At 38.1% G+C, this 18043-nt stretch overlaps 1 protein-coding gene across 10 annotated transcripts in view; it reads left to right on the plus strand.

Moving 5' to 3' along the window:
- Pikfyve (phosphoinositide kinase, FYVE-type zinc finger containing) overlaps positions 1–18043 on the plus strand; it is a 94757-nt gene that overhangs the window by 25630 nt on the left and 51084 nt on the right. For 6 of the 10 annotated variants that reach the window (XM_029538255.1, XM_029538257.1, XM_021197223.2 and 3 more), the window contains 5 exons: positions 5283–5421; positions 9070–9227; positions 11532–11643; positions 12839–12986; positions 13485–13652. In XM_029538255.1, coding sequence (XP_029394115.1) covers positions 5283–5421; positions 9070–9227; positions 11532–11643; positions 12839–12986; positions 13485–13652 — 725 coding nt within the window. Of the gene's footprint in view, positions 1–5282; positions 5422–9069; positions 9228–11531; positions 11644–12838; positions 12987–13484; positions 13664–18043 lie in introns of those variants that run through there. The other 4 variants (XM_029538259.1, XM_029538260.1, XM_029538258.1 and 1 more) reach the window with 2 other exon arrangements.

Consider the following 18043-nt stretch of genomic DNA (forward strand, 5'->3'; position numbering starts at 1 on the left):
AATTTCTTGCCACATTCCTTACATTCAAGTGGCTTCTCTCCAGTATGAATCCTCTGGTGCNGAGTGAGCTGTGGCAGAACAGTGAAGACCTTTCCACAGTCCTTACACTGAAAGGGTTTCTCACCAGAATGAATTTTCTGATGTTGCATGAGGTTTGAGTGACGATTAAAGGCTTTCCCACACTCACTACACTCATATGGTTTCACATCAGCATGAATAATCCTATGTTGAGCAAGGTGGGANACACACTTGAAAGACTTCCCACATTCCCTGCATTCAAATGGTTTTGTACTTGTATGAATGGTTTTGTGAAGCTTAAGTTGGTCAGGAAAAGGAAAAGCCTTTCTACATTCATTACACTTAAAGGTCGATCACCACTGTGAAATTTTTGGTGTCTTGTAAGCTGTTGGAGGAGTCTGAAGGCCTTTCCACACTCCTTACATGCAAATGACTTCTCTCCAGTATAAATCATCTGCTGTCTATTGAGGTGAGCCAGAAAAATGAAGCCCTTCCCACACTCCTTACACTGAAAGGGTCTCTCACGAGAATTAATTTTCTGATGTTGCATATAGTATGAGCGANGTTTAAAGGCTTTCCCACACTCATTACATTTATATGGTTTTACGTCAGCATGAATATTCCTATGTGCAACAAGGTTGGAGAAACGGTTGAAGATCTTCCCACACTCCTCACATTCGAATGCTTTTGCATGTGTGTGAATGGTTTTATGGTTTTTTAGCAGGTCAGGAAGATGAAAACTCTTTCCACATTCATTACACTGGAAAGGCTTCTCACCACTGTGAGACTTCTGATGTCTTGTAAGCTGTTGGGGGAGTCTGAAGGCCTTCCCATATTCCTTACATTCATAGGGCTTCTCTCCAGCATGAATACTCTGATGCTGAGTAAGAGTTGAACTACAATCGAAGCACTTCCCACACTCACTACATTCATATGGTTTTTCTATGTTGTGAGCAAGAGTCTGGCAGGTATAAGGAGGCATTCCTTCCTTGTTAGCAATCTGTTGACCAGCATCTTGTTCTTGACAACCCTGTAGACCTTGGAATGTACTACATTTAGGGCCATTACTAAACCTGGAGTCCCTAAAGTCAAAAGTTTTACTTGATTGCTTTATGTTCTGTTTGGGTGAATTTCTATTATAACTATGATTTTCCAGAAATAAATTTTCAGTATCATAATCTGCCTCCAAATCTGGGCTCAGCCTGTCTGTTTCTTCCTTCACAGCCATCCAGGGCTCTTTCTCCTGCTCTAGTAAGATGATCAGAGCTGGCTTGGAAATGCAACTTCCCACCACTGTGACCAGGTTGCTGTAGGTCTCCAACATCATGTCCCTGTATAAGACCTTCTAAGTAGCATCCAGGCAGGCCCACTCCTCCTGAGAGAAGTCAACAGCCACACCCCTAAATGTCAATGATCCACAGACCAGGTCCTGACAATTAGAGCTGGCCATTCTTCCTCAGGCTTCCTCCCCTCTGGAGGATCCTGTCTATAACATCTTGAGATGAGGGTGTGACTGTAAACACGTCAAGGGTCATCTGTGAAGACTTAGCCCAAACTGGTTTCTTCAACGACCATCTTAAATGTATTTTTGAAACAGGATCTTGTTGCTCTGAAACTCATTGTGTAGCACAGGCTGGCTTCTACTTCATGATCCTCCTATTTCAGCTTCCCAAGTGTTGGGATTGTAGGCACGAACTACTACATCCAGCTGAGAATTCCTTTTTTTTTTTTTTTTTTAATAGCAATTTTGGCTTGATAGTAACAATTTTACTTGAAATCATACAACATGTATGTAAAAATAATGATTTGTTTCAGTTACCTCTGTTTTCATAACTGACTACTTGTTTTTCTTTATTGCTAGGCAATATTTCATTTTCTAGATGTGCCATCTAGCTGATGTCTCGGTTGATTTCTATGTTTTGGCAATTATATAAAAGCCTGTGAACATCTGTGTATACTTTTGGATGTGTGTTTAGGGCAGGGTCTCAACTGTGTTGCTTTGTTCATTTGAGAATTTATAGAGACCTAAGTGTTTCAGTCTCCTGAATGTTGAGATTAAAGGTGGGTGTTGCCTTACTCAGCTCTATGTAATTTTGTTGTGTGTGGATGTAGTTTTAAGTTCATATGCATAAATACCAAGAAGCATGATTGCAGGATCCATGTTCAATTTATAAAGGATTACCAAACTGTCTCAAACTGGTAATGCCGTTTTGCATTTCCACAGGCAGTTCATGAGAGTTCCTCTTCTTCCAAACTATTGCCAGCATTGCTGTTGCCCATGTTTTATAATAGGTGTGTAGTGGTGTCTCATCATTTTAAAAGGGAGTCTGGCCTCTCCAGTGAGTGCATTAAAGGACATAAATTGTAGAAACTGGTATAGCAATCAGTAGTCCAGGCTGGGGAATATATTTAGATCATCATTGAAGTGAGGGGAGGGAACATGAACACATGAGAAGAGAACACATTCTAGATGGATGTTGGTTGTATGGAGTGTTAGGCTAAACAAGAAAGGACACCAAAGATGTCTAAGGTTTTTTTGACCCCAGCAGCTTAAGTATGAAATAAGTAAACTGCTGTTTACTGAAATGAGGATGGAAGCTGGAGGCATGTGACAGTTTGATTTTAGATGTATTGAATTTGAGATACCATCCAAGAAAGATGTCAGATAAGACAGGTTTAGAGCAGTGAGTGGTGTAAAACTATGGTACAGCTCATCAGGAAAGAGAATGTGATAGGAGGGGAAATGGAACCAAGCCTTGAGATTGGGAAAGTAAAGAGGAATAGGAATAGGAGACTGAGCTGGGGAGGCTAGTGGGGTGAGACATAGCCAGGAGGGCTTTTATGTTAGTTGCCAAATGAAAAAAGGTGTTCAGTGAGGGAAGAGTTAATGCTGATACATTGAATAAGATGAGTTAAAGCTGAGCATTGGATTTAAACCAACACTGATGAACATAATAGACAATCTCAGTGGTTGTTCATCAAACAGAGAAAAAGGAAGAATTGGGGATGGGAGTTTTGCTGTGGAGAGGAGGGAAATGCACCAGAGGAATGTAGAGCTGAGGCAGGTTTTAAAAGGTCAGATACATCACAGTATTCTCATCAGCACATACACAGTTACAGCCTTGCTGGTACACAGTTATGTCTCACTGTGCTTGGGTTCATGCGAAGATTGGTGGAGGTCTTCAGACTATAGAATTGAGTCAGTTAATACTATCTTAATAAAGTTTAATTAGCATCCTTGCCATAGCATATTTACTAGAGCTTTTGACAGCAAAGTTAACTAATTTTCTTTTATCCTTGATGCCACTATATTAAAGTGCATTCAGGAATTATTGCAATGTTACAGAATCAGGCAGCATGAATGAATTTACTTACTGTGCAGTAGACTTAAGTTAGTTGAATAAGACACAGAGACAGATTTTCACTGAAAGAAAATGTCAAGAAGTGAGTAATTGATTATTATTAACTCTATGTTAATGACCTGTGAATGATTTCTTATTTTAAAGTGATTTTGTCTTTATAATGCACAGAGAATGAACTAGAATTTTGAATAGAACCTCTTACTATTAAAGGAATAAATTTAGTTAAATTTCTTTATCCCTGATTATTATTTTTTTCCAAGACAGGGTTTCTTTGTTTAGCCTTGACTGACTACACCTTGCTCTGTTGGCCTCAGATTCACAGAGTTCTACTTGCCTCTGCCTCCCGAGAGCTAGAATTAAAGGCATGTGCCACCATGCTCAGCGTTATCCCTGATTTTTGATTTAAAAATTATTTTACATTTACTCAGGTGGTGGTGGCACATACTGTTAATCCCAGCCCTTGGGAGGCAGAGGCAGACAGATCTCTGAGTTTGTGGCCAGCCTGATTTACACAGCAAGTTCTAAGATAGCTAGGACAAATGGAGAAACCCTGTCTTAAACCTTAAAACCTGTCTTATTCTCCCATGTGGGTTCCAACGTTTGAATGCTGGTCATCAGGTTTGGTGGCAAATACCCCTACTCACTGAGCTGCCCTACTGGCTCCTGCTTCTTGTCCCCCCCTCCCCCCCTGTAAAATGGAGCTGGTAATACGTACTCCATAGAATGTGAGGATTAAGTGAAGAAATGTATAGATTATCCCAGAAATGAGTTATGTAGTGTGTCTTAGTGTTTTAGTGATGTGAAGAGACACCATGACCAAGGCGACTCTTATAAAGGACAACATTTATTTAGGGCTAGCTTATAGGTGGGCTCAGTTCTCTGAAGAGAAGCATGGCAGCATCCAGTCAGGCATGGCTCTGGAGAAGGAGCTGAGAGTCCTACATCTTGTTCTATAGGCAAACAGAAAAAGACTGGCATCCTCAGGCAGCTAAGAGGAAGCTCTCAATGTCCACCCCCATACTGACACACTGCCTTTGATATGGCCCCACTTCCTAATAGTACCACTTCTTGGGCCAAGCATATTCAAACCACCACCACGTGGTGTCTAGTAATGGTTCTTTCTATCCTTTCTATTGAAGCTGAAGTTTGATTTCATTTTTTGTTTTTGTTTTTTGTAGTTTTTACTGAAAATCTTCAGTTATATTAAAAATGAATAAAGCTTGGTGATATTGATATATGGTATATAAGTCATGATAGCATTGCATCGAGGCAGAATTAAGGATACATGTGAATACTTGCATAATGAGAGGAAACAGATTTCCCATGACTTTTTTTAACTGATGAAATAAATTTATAATAATATTTGAACATGGTATAGGCCTACTAATGAGAAGAAAAAGAATTCTTTCTTAAGTCATAACATTCTCCTTAGTTAGGTAGTGTTCCTGTCAGATTAACTGCAGGATGTTCATCTATAAAACTGATTCTTCTTAGTTCCTTGGCTATTTAAAAACAGGGGCAGGCTAGATTTGGCATTTAGACCATATTTCTTCTAATCCAGATATGCAAGGTTATTTTTTGAATATAGTTGTTATTTTTTATTTTTCTCAGAAAAATAACTTTCCAGTATTTTTTTACAAGCAGAGGAGTTTGTGCGTGTTTCCTTTGAAATACTACTAATATGCATACTATATATTTTTTTCCATAATCTTTAAAACTGTTCAAATTTTTAAGTCAATTAATAGTTTCTGGTGTTCTTCCCTCTTCAGTGATAGTCTGCATAGCGATCATAACTACATTTATAGTTCCTTTAGCACTGGCATCAAAACATGGAAATATGAATCTTCACTTTGTTCTCAGATGAACTTAAAATTGTGATTTTATTTCTGTTTTTGTTTCTAGATCAGCCAGCATTACCAATCTGTCACTGGATCGGTCTGGTTCTCCTATGGTTCCTTCATATGAGACATCTGTTAGTCCCCAGGCTAACCGAAACTACGTTAGGACAGAGACTACTGAGGATGAACGCAAAATTCTTTTGGTACCAGTCCAACATCTAACTTGTTGCTAGTTTTGAATGTAAAGAATGCTGACTTGTTATTTCCTTAAAGACACATACATAAGAGAGTCAGCTGGGTTTGGTGTGCTTGCCTGTAAAATAATCTGGGAAGGCTGAGGCAGGAGAATCTTGTGTTTGAGACCAACTTGGGCTCAGTGGGATGTTGTCCTAAAAACAAAAGTATATCATTAAACAGGGAAATCATTAGCTTAACCTTTTATAACTAGCATATTTTTTCCATACCCACTCTATTACTATTTTTTCTTTCATTTGTCAAAATCAGAATTTATCTAATGCAAGAATTGAGCTTGAAGTTAAGAGTGTTGTTTTCTTAAACTTTGAAACTTAATTCTAACTTTGTTTATATTATATAATAATTGGCTCTTTTCTCAGTTTATATATGTGAAAAATGTTTACCTAATTCTAAGACCAACTCAAAGAAATGAAAAATAAGTCTTTTGTTCTAAAGGTTATAATTCAAAAGGCAGAAGTTAAGATCAATGGGAAGATTCTTACTAGTAAAAGAATTAATATTTTGTTTTATAATTTCATTTATTTTGTTGTTTTTGAGACATAGCTTCTTTATGTAGCCATGGTTCTTTATATGTAGACCATGCTGGCCTTGAACTCACAGGGAACCACCTGCCTCTGCCTCCCAAGTAATGCAATTAAAAGGCATGAACTACTATGTCCGGCTTTGAAGTAATATTTTAATAATAAAAATGTGTAAAATGTATGCCACAGCTATATGTCCTAGAGAAATAAAATAAAAAGGTTGATAACAATGATGGAGTCAGGAAATTCCAGAGGCTGAAATTGGTTTCATTAGGCAGAATGTGAATCTTATTTAAAGATATGACAAAAGGTACAGATTTGGGATCAAAGCATTTTTCCATAGACAGAAGTAGAATTTATTAGTTGAGACATAGTTTAAGTTAGTATCTGTGTTGTGATATCTCTGCTTTTTAAATCTTTTTCAACAGCAGCATATCCAGAATGGTTTAGATTTGAGATGTTATAGATAAATCTAGATGTCATTAAGCATTGTTGTGTAATACTTAGCTACAAAGATCAGGGATAAAAAACTGTGTATATTACTATTAGTTATATTATTATATTGATCAGAAAAATTTAGAGAATAGCTTGAAAAGAGACCCATATGAGTAGTAGTTCCAATCTCTTGTAGAATGTAAGCCCATATTATTTGCCCTTTAATAGGAGCACAGATGTTATGATGTCCTGTGTAAATAGGAAGTGATTTAAATACCAAAGGAAAATTAAATGCAGTCCCATCTTCAGATGTATGAAGGAGTCTGTTATGGTCCCAAGGTCCAAGCATGAACAGAGTCGTTAGTAAAGATAGCCCAATCTGGATCCATCTAATCTGTTAGTTGAAACAATGAGGTTGAGCAACATAACCTATTTTCAGAGGCACTCAGACACACAGGTCAAAGCAGATAGTATTGCCAGAAAGAGATTCACAGGGCTCTGTGTAAAATAAATTCTCCCTTGGTTCTAGGGCCTAACCTGGGCCCAGGTGGGCAGACTTGACTTCTGATGATGTGACCAATATCCTTTTGCCCTTTAGCTGGACGTTTGCTATCTTTCTGACTTCCACTGTCTTTTTGCCTTTAGCTATTGTCCTTGATGGCCTGGGGCCCGGGTCGCTGAAGAGGAATCCATGATATTTGAGTGAATCCATCTGCAGTGACAGATGTATACCCCTTCCCAATTAGATTGTCTATTTCTTCTGTAGTAAGACCAGCGAGGTTAGATGTGCCCGAGTATGAGTAATACACAAAAGATGTATATGGGTTTGAAGTGGATGTTGTAGTTCCTGTAGTAATGAAAGCATAACAAAATGTGAAGATGAAATTAAAGCAGTTTCTACTGCTGGAAATAATCCTACAGCATCAGATCAGTCAATTCTGCCTGTTAGGCTGAAGAAAAAGAAATATTAAATGATGAATATCTGGACCATGAAGCTTTCTATACCCTTAGATGAGTCATCAATAAAATAAGTATCTGCCAGTGGAATGGGAGAAGAGTAACAGATGTTGTAACCACAAGTTCAGTCTATATGAGAAAACATAGCTTACCAGCTGGTCAGTAACTTCCTAGCTTTTCCTAATAATCTGCAAATGGAATTTGACAAATCCATAGAGTCCTGTAATGCTCTTAAAATTAATTATTAGTTAAGGGTAATATAATACATCAAAGATCAAATTCATATAATTGTTGACATTGGGTTCACCCCTGTTTTATAAGATAAGCAGTTAGTATTTTATGGCCGCTAAGGTGTAAATAAATCTATTCTAAAGGTTTTTGCCTCTTTTACCAATTTTAGGGTTTGGTCCTCCAGTTTATATTCATTCAAGAAATTAGTCATTTCTTCCACATGATTAATATCCTCCTTATCTTAATAATTTTTATAACAGTCTGAATTAATGTCCAAGTGACCCAAAATTGTATAGGGTCCCCCATGTTTATATGCTATTAGTGTTCTTTTGGACTCTGTCCCATATTTCTTCATCTAAAATTCCTTCTGGAAACCAGAGATTATAGTCACAACTTGCAAACAGTCAAAAAGTTGTGGTTTTAATATTTGTGTCCCTCCTTTAAAAATGATGTACAAGCTTGACATAAGACAACTTTTCCTGGGTTCTGCCCCATTCTCAGCTCCTTCTGTGAGGGCCCCTGCTCTTTTATCTCATAGGTGACTTCGGGTCCCTGTACTAGGTGCTACTTCTTTACCACTCTAGCTGGTAGTGGGACCTGGGAAAATGGAGCTGATAAATGAGGTGGACTAAAGTGTCATGCAATAGCCAACTTTATTCAAAGCATCAGACAATTTATACTTTGAGAGTTAAGAGGAGTCACCTGAGTAAGAGAGCTGCTTGTGGAGGCTGAGCCACATATGTCAAAATCTTACTTTTTTCATAGAGGCATATAAATAACCATAGCCCGTTGTAATAAATAAACTCATTTCTATCTGCTACACCTGGGAGGAGCATGAAAACACATTCCAAGAACAGTCCCATGTTTTGAAGAAACTGCTGTCACAAGACTTGTATCTTGTTTTCTTGGAATTTTCTCACACTCAGAATTCTCATACAGCTCCAGTTTTGGGCTGTGTTTCAACATCTATTCTTACAAGTTTAGGTTTGAACTCATAACTGAGGAACATCATTGAAAGCTTTCTGGGGTAGGAAATTATTCAACAAAGACTTTCTTAAGAAACATATACTGAGTAGTTGAAAATAGGGGAGGATGCCTAGAATCTGTGCAGTATGGACTACTATAATTATCTTAGATTTGCATAATGATTATTATCTTTGTCTTCCTTGACTTGTCTCCATAGAAGAATTTTATATTGCACATAACTAAGAGACCAATAATATGTGCCACCAACTGAAGAAGAACACTTTTTGTTTTGAAGAGAAAAAAGTTATGTTTGGAATTAATGAGTCAAATTCAATTATTTCCTTGTATGTGCCATTTATATTTAACCGAGCCCTGTAAAGAAATCCAAACTGAGATCCTTTTAAGATCTTAGAATGATAGGACAGTGTTTGAACAGAACACAGCATCCCTGGCAGGGGTGACTAGTAGCTTTTGATGTGATTGCAGGACAGTGCTCAGTTAAAGGATCTGTGGAAGAAAATCTGCCATCACACCAGTGGGATGGAATTTCAGGATCACCGTTACTGGTTGAGAACACATCCCAACTGCATTGTAGGAAAGGAATTAGTCAACTGGCTAATCAGAAATGGACACATCGCTACAAGGTATTTTAATTTCAAAATGTTTTGAAATTATTCATTAGTTAATGTTTATTAATGATTAGGATGTATATTTGAAGATATAAAGGTAACATCTTTTTGTGAGTTAGGGTGCTGTTTTAGGGATTTGATGGTTTGGGGGAATTAGCTCTTTAACTTCATTTGGTGAGAATGTAAGGAACCAGATTGGGGTCACAGTTTTCCATATTAAAGACAAGGACTGGCGGCTAATGAGATGAATCAGTGAGTAAAGGCACTTGTTCCCAAGCCTGATGACCTCAGTTGGATTTCTAGAACCGTATGCTATAAGAGGAGGTAAAGCATCTATAGAAAAACTGGGTGCAGCAGCACATTCCTGGAGAGACAGAAGCCAGAGGTTCAGCTTGCTGGTGAGCTAGTCTAAGTGTAGTTGATGAACTCCAATTTCAGTAAGAGACTCTGTCTCAAAGGTAAAGTGGAGATCAATTGAGGAAGACCTTCCATGGTGTTCCGTCACATCTGCTTCCACATGTGAGCAACTATGTGCACACAGACACACATAACATGTAGTAATTTTTCAAATGGATCTCTAGAAATGCTAGAATCTAAAGTCAAAGGATTTTCTTGTCACTATTCTCTAATCGAAACATCAAACCTGTATTGAGATTGTGTTCATAATCCATGTCTGGAGGGATTTAGTCTGTCTCACAGATTACACATGTATAAAACAAATCACAGGCAGGATCTGTTTGCTTTTTGTGTTAGCTTCCTTTCTGTTGCTGTGATTCGATATAATGCCCTGGGAAATTTATAGAAGAATGAATTTATTTTGGCATAAGGTTACAGAAGAGTTAGATTACATAATGAAAGGTATCTTATTTAGGGTTTCTATTGCTATAAAACACCATACATATGTATAACAATTAATTAGAAAAAGGGGGGCCATGAATTTGAAAGAGAATGAGGAGGGGCATAAGGGAAGACTTGAAGGGAGAAAAGGGAAGGGGGAATGATGTAATTATAATCTCAAAAAAAAATGGAAATAAATCCAAATTAAACAAGACACAACACCATGATCAAAAACAGCCAGTAGAGGAAAGGGCTTTTTCAGCTTACAACTCTCAGGTCACACTCCATCACTGAGGAAAGTCTGTGTAGGAACTCAAGGAAGGCTGGAGGCAGGAACAGAAGCAGAAACATTAGAGGAGTGTTGTTTACTGACTTGCTGCCCAAGGCTTTCTCAACCTGCTTTATTATACACCTATTAGCACCTACCGAGGTGTAGAACCACCTGTAGTGTTCTGGGCCTTCCCACATCAATTATTAGACAAGAAAATGCTCCAGAGGCTTTCCCACAGGCCACAAGAGTTGGGGAATTATCTCAATTTATGTTCAACCAACCAAACAAAAAACCGCTCTAAATGGGACAACAATAATAGCATGCCAACAGGCAGCAGTTATAGTGACAGAACTGGATGCTCAGAGCATACATAAGAGATTTTCATTTGAAAGTTGGCCTCTATTAACATTCTTCCTTCAGCAAAGCTTCATTTCTTAAATCTCCTCAAACACAACCACTAACTGGGAACCATGCGTTCAAATGTCTGAGTGTTTGAACATATAGGAAGATCCTCACTCAAACTACTGCACCTTTCAAGTTAAGCTATCTCTTAGTTTTTGATATTGCTGGGACGAGCGTCTGCTCATGAGAAGGAACACATATGTAAATAGGTAAAGAAACTAGCTGTGAACAGGGGACCTATGGGTCCTAATTTGGCTGTATCTTATTAGTTTGAGTCTTTAGATAAATTATTGAGTCTCTGAGACTTGGACCTCTTAGTTCCAAACAGGGGGATGGTTTGGTGTTGAACTAAGCCGTGGGTATTGAACAAAATAATGTTGGCTAGGAATTTTATTAATTCCTGAAATATCACGAACTATAATGTATCTATTTCATTCATATATTTTGTATCTATAATATGTTATCTTTTTATTGATACTGTAAGCTGTTTGAATGTAGGGACCATGCCATTCTCAGTTTTGCTTACTTTGCTAAGGATGGGTGTGAATGCATGTGTACTCAGTGGGTGCTTACTGAGGTTAAAATTAGCTTGTTTAAAGACAAGGGCGGTTCTCTGCTTTGGTACCTTGAAGAGTTTAATTTGTTTCAAGTTTTCTTTTCTTTTTATCCCTTACTTATCTAAAGATCATTCGACAGTTTCTCTTTAATTAGAAATGATAAAAAAAAAATGAAGATGTGTTTTTATCATGTACCTATACAGTTATTCTGCATAACCTTTTAAAATTTCAGTTTTCTTGGTCTTGATTTAGGGCACAAGCTATAGCAATTGGACAAGCAATGGTTGATGGACGTTGGTTGGATTGTGTTAGTCATCATGACCAGCTTTTCAGGGACGAGTATGCGTTGTATAGACCACTTCAGGTAAGCTTGAGTGATACTGCCTCTGAGAACGGCAGTAGCTTATTTTGAAGTTGTGTTTTTTTTCTTTATGAGAATGAAAGTTATTTATAGATAAATTTTTTAAAAAGATATAATTCTTTAATTTCTGGTTTGTGTAGAATAATAAATACATATACACATATGAACATCCTCCCCCCCCACACCCTTGTGATGAGACTGAGAACCTTGTGGATTAAGATTTGTAAACTGAAACTAGAAGCTCCATAGTTAGAAATGACAAATTACATCATAGTGGGATGGTATAAATTGTTAAATTGGATTGCTTTTTAGGGGGTTCCAGAGTTGCTAGGGTTAGACCACATTTAATGCTATCTTTACTTAGAACTAAAGGATGAAGTGAAGCCATGCCAGACATGTATAAGAGAAATGTTCATTTGTAAAATGCCACATAAGCTCTGTAGTAGAGTAGTTATCAAGCTGTGCCGTGGTGGTGCACGCCTTTAATCCCAGCACTTGGGAGGCACAGGCAGGTGGATTTCTGAGTTCGAGGCCAGCCTGGTCTGCAGAGTGAGTTACAGGACAGCCAGGGCTACACAGAGAAACCCTGCCTCTAGAAACCAGGAAAAAAAAAAAAAGTGGTTATCAGTATGATACTGCTCTGCACTTCTTTTTTGTTATTTGGTTGTTTGTCAATTTATTGAGTTGTTAAAGTTATAGAACTATAGGCCATGCCTTCTTTATTGTGCACTAGTGTCACTGAGAGCCACTATAGGCCATGCCTTCTTTATCATGCACTAGTGTCACTGAGAGCCACTATAGGCCATGCCTTCTTTATCGTGCACTAGTGTCACTGAGAGCCACTATAGGCCATGCCTTCTTTATCATGCACTAGTGTCACTGAGAGCCACTATAGGCCATGCCGTCTTTATCGTGCACTAGTGTTACTGAGAGCCACTATAGGCCATGCTGTCTTTATCGTGCACTAGTGTTACTGAGAGCCACTATAGGCCATGCCGTCTTTATTGTGCACTAGTGTCACTGAGAGCCACTATAGGCCATGCCTTCTTTATCGTGCACTAGTGTCACTGAGAGCCACTATAGGCCATGCCTTCTTTATTGTGCACTAGTGTCACTGAGAGCCACTATAGGCCATGCCATCTTTATCGTGCACTAGTGTCACTGAGAGCCGTTGCCTGCTGTGCTTTGGTCTTTGCAGAGTACAGAATTTTCTGAGACACCTTCTCCAGACAGTGACTCCGTGAACTCTGTGGAAGGACACTCTGAGCCATCCTGGTTTAAAGACATAAAATTTGATGACAGTGACACAGAACAGATTGCTGAAGAAGGTGACGATAATTTGGCTAGTAAGTTTGGTTTTCTAATGCTTTAGTTTTTATGGCTTATTGCTGTGTTTAGTATGGTAAAATGCTTGTCTTGTTTATGATTTAAGATTCTTACTTGATGGAAACATCTGATAGTGATTCTTGTCTTAGATACAGTATTTTCTTAAGAAACCAGTTTGTTAGTCAGCTGACATTCATTTCTGGGTGTTGCATTAGTCTCTAGTTTGCAGCAGCTTAAAAATAACTCCAGCTAATATCTCAGCAGGCAGCTTTCTTATATCTTCACTGTGGTATCAGACTTTCTTTCTGCAGAACCTCCAATTAAAAATTCCTTTTAAATTTAATCTGCTTAAATTTATTAAGTCGACCCAGAAGTACATGAAAATACTGTATCCATTTTGGTATTGCACATTGGGCTTGTATATTAAAAACATTTTTTTCCTTTCCTCCAATGCCCTGATAAAACCCATTTTTTACTCCCCTCTCCCTGTATTTCTTTCCCTTTCCCAACACTAAAAGATTCTGCCAGTCCTAGCAAGCGCACCTCAGTCAGCAGTTTCCAGTCCACAGTGGACAGTGACTCAGCCGCTTCTATCAGCCTGAACGTGGAGCTGGACAACGTGAACTTCCATATCAAGAAGCCCTCCAAGTACCCACATGTGCCCCCTCACCCTGCTGACCAAAAAGGTAGGAGGTAGTCACCAACTGAACTCAAAACAGGCTGAAAAGCTGGGCCCGAGAATCTCATTGCAGCCTGTCTTCTGGCTTCCTCTGTCCCATAAGGCTGAGGGATTTGGAGTGGGTTTTGTTCCACCCTTTCTTGCCTCTCCCCAGTACTCCTCCCCACACCTTTTTGGTTGATTCTTTTTATTTCTTATTTTAACCCTTTGCACTGCCATGCCCAGTTTAAAGTAGAGTCTTTAAAAGGGACTCTTCTGAGTGCTGTCCCCATAATGTGCAACTTCCAAGGTGGCAAGTCTTTGCATTGATAACATGGACGTTCTGCTCTATTCTTTTGTCTTTTCTTCATTTAACATCATAAAGCCTCTTTGCCTGTGCTATTCTGCAGCAGCAGTTTCGTTAAAATAGTGTAGATTTTTGAACTTAGATTGAGGGAAATTTTCCATTCATGTTCATTACATTTATTTTAAAATTTCTACTCTAGTAAACAATGAATTCCTTTGTAATTTTAGTTGTCTTATTTGATGCTTTAGTTTGTGAACTTAAAAGTACTAATGATCACATTAAAAAAAACTCCAAAAAACAAAATCACAATGTAAAAGGAAAGATACAACAAACCATTTCTAGCATTTAACATTGCAGCATAGATGAATTGCTCCTTTTTAAAAATGAGCTGTATATTACTAGATGCAATTAGAAGCTAATTTAAATTATAAACCCAAATATACCATTTTTCAAAGAAAATAAAATAAGTAATTAATTATGACATTTCATTATAATAATAATAACCAAAACATCTTTACTATAAAGCACTGAATTTTACCCAGAGTTTGAATTTTAAACTTCTAAAATGCTTGTCTAACTCTTTGCTATTCTATACTTTAAACTTAAAAATAACATAAAGGGCATTTGAGTTTATTTTATAACTTGAAACATTTATATTCTTCAACAAATTTCTCATAATTATCAATGTAAGCTATTATCAAGATGTGATAAAATATCAGCTAACACAATCATGATAATAAATGAAAAGTGCTGCTTATTTAAGAAATAATGTACTGAGAAAGGGAGAGAAAACAGATTTGATTGCCACTGACTATGAAATCCATATGGTGATGGGGATCCTTTTAGTATAGAAGTTTGAAACATGATGGGGAAGATCTGGATGAGTGTAAAGGACAGTGACGCAGGTCTGACCCTGTGAGGATCCAGTGTACTGCAGCTACATGAGGGGATTAGGCTCTTAATAGAGGTGGATGTCAGCAGTAGACTATGTCATAGCAGGACATTGTCCTCTGAACATGCATGGTAGCATGTCTGTTTTGCTGAATGCAGAGTGTGAAGTATACTTGTTGTTTGCTGATGATTTTACCTCTTGGAATGTTAATCATGTTTGGAAAATTTTGAAAAAAGTAACCCTTCATCATAGAATTTATACTGCTGAGCTGGCACACATTTACTTTAGGAAACCTAACTGAAAATGTTAGGTGAGGAATAGAACTGGAGGCTTCAAAAGTGACATTTTTATAGCCAACCTCAGTATAACTCTCTAGAAAATAGGAGAAGTTCCTGCAGTTGAAAAATCCATCATTCTTCTTGGAAACTCTGGTTTTAGATCTTTAAAAAAATGGTAAGAGTTATGAGCAGCAACTGCCCTGTGCAGATAAATCTGAAAGAAGGGCACATACTTATTAAGAAAATGACAGAATTGCAAAAATCCACATTGTACTGAAGGTTGGAGTAAAGGTCAAGAATATCAAGAGTCCAGTTGTCATAGAAAGAAAAAAATCCAAGTTATTAGAGAAGTAGATGTATTTCTCTGTCAAAATTGATCTTATCTGGAGAGATAAATGGATAAGGAGAAATGAAGTTTAAGAGAATAAGGAAATAGAGTGCATTGTTAGTACAAGTAACTGCCTAGGTGTAGGTAGGTTATGCTAGCTGATTAAAAGAAGTTGTATCTGTGATCAAGAAGCTAGAATTTAGAGTCTTTCTTTTCTTTATTATACACATTGATGTTTTGCCTGGATGTCTGTCTGTGTGAGTGAGTGTCAGAACCCCTGGAACTGGAGTTACGTAGACAGTTATTAGCTGCTGTGTGGGTTTTGGGTTCCTTGGAAGCACAGCTAATGGTCTTAACCCCGGAGTCATCTCTCTAGTCCCTTATTTTTTGGTTTTTCGGGACAGGGTTTCTCTGTGTAGCCTTGGCCGTCTTGGAACTCACTCTGTCAATCAGGTTGGCCTCGAACTCAGAGAAATTTGCCTGCATCTGCCTCCCAAATCAAATGCTGGGATTAAAGGTGTGCACCACTACTACCTGATCTCACACACACACACACACACACACACACACACACACACACACACACACACACACACCCTATGTATATGTATATATAAATGGCTTCTTGATAGGGCTTTGAAAAGTAACAAAATTATAAGAAGTTTAGTGAGTAAAGTATACTATGATATTTAGAAAAGGATTTGACTGGGAACCTGTGCTACCTAACTAAAATAAGTCACTTTGAAATGAACCTAACCCCACCTTAATGTTGATAAGAAGTTGTTAGGTTAGAGGATTATCACACTTTTTTGATGTTAATAAAGCATTTGATTGTCATCATTAGCTTTGTTGGCCGAGACAACAATGAAACATGTAAAAGAGGTAGTTGGAGCCAGTGATTCTGTGTATTGGTTAAAAACATAGGCTGTGCTGTGCTGGGCTGGGAGATGGCTCAGCAGGTAAAGGTGCTTGACAGCCTGAGTTCCATCCCTGGAACCCACACAGTGGAAAACAAGAACCAACTCATGGAAGTTGCCTTCTGACTTACGGCATTGGCATGGCCCCTGCCTACCAAATACGTAAATAAATAAATGTGAAAAAAAAAATAGCTCAGGCTATGGAGTCTGAATTTGCTTTATAACAATTGGTTGCTTGTTTTTAATGGTTGTTAAAATGACCATTATCAATTTGATGCCAATAAGAAGAGAATATCCTAAGTTATCCTATAGGGCCTCCCTACAGTCAAGATTGTTCAATACTTACTAGAGCACACTGATAGTATGGGATAATGGGTTTCATTGTGGTTCTTCACATAGTCATAAATTATATTTGTATTAGTTATATGGAGCAAAGTGATGCAATGACATAAAAGGAATGAGTCAGTAAAACCAGGTAACATCTGGCACCTCAGGAACCAACCTTTTTTTTTTTTTTTTTTGGTGACAAAAACATTCAAGATTTACTTTCCTGTAATTTTAAAATATCTACTATACATTTTATTTATTTATTTATATTATTTTCTTTATTTACATTTCAAATGCTATCCCGAAAGTTCTCTATACCCCCCCCACCCCTGCTCCCCTACCCACCCACTCCAACTTCTTGGCCCTGGCCTTCCCCTGTGCTGGGTCATACAAAGTTTACAAGACCAAGGGGGCCTCTCTTCCCAATGATGGCTGATTAGGCCATCTTCTGCTACATATGCAGCTAGAGACACGAGCTCAGGGGGTACTGGTTAGTTCATATTGTTGTTCCTCCTATAGGGTTGCAGCCCCCTACACCTACTACACATTTTTAATTGCAGTCATCAGGCTGTAAAGTACATCTCAGTTCCTCTACCTAACTGAACCTTCCTACCCTAGACCAACACTTCCCTATTTACTCTACTCCTGCTGGCCTCTGACACCCAGTATTCTGCCCACTCTGAGCTTTTTTTTTGAGTGGAAATATGCAAAGCATAGTATTTTTGTAACTGTAGGAGTTTAGCAGTGCTATAATGAATGTTGACATAGAGTTGTGTAGCTTGCTTGAGTGAATTGCATAAAATACTAAAATGAGCAATATCAGTTTGAGACCAGCCGGAAGAGGATTATCTTAGGTTATGCTATAGAGCTTTGTATGGCTATAGTCAATTTGTTCAGCACTTTGTGTGTGGGTTGTGGGGCATATTCTTATAAGAGGTGTTCTCTCTCTCTCTCTCTCTCTCTCTGTGTGTGTGTGTGTGTGTGTGTGTGTGTGTGTGTGCATACATGTATTACATGCATGTATAGAGGAGACCAAGGGTCAACACTGGGTATTTTCCTCATTATTGCTCTTCACCTTATTTTTTTAAGACAAGGTGAACCCAGAGGTCACTGGTTTGGTTAGACTAGCTGGCCAGCAAGCCCCAGGGACCCTCCTGTTTCTACTTCCTTAATGCTAGGATTACAGGCTTATGCTGCTAAATTCACCCATTATAGATGAGTACTTGGGATCTGGACTTAGGTTCTCATGCCTAGGTGGCAAGCACTTTGTGACTCTTTAACTACTTTATAAACATTTTTTATTTACTTAAAAAATGTATATTAGTGTTTTACCTGCATGTATATATGTATACCCTGTGTATGCTTGGTGC

The sequence above is a fragment of the Mus pahari genome, chromosome 5 (genome assembly GCF_900095145.1).
Source record: "Mus pahari chromosome 5, PAHARI_EIJ_v1.1, whole genome shotgun sequence".
Lineage (NCBI taxonomy): Eukaryota > Metazoa > Chordata > Mammalia > Rodentia > Muridae > Mus > Mus pahari.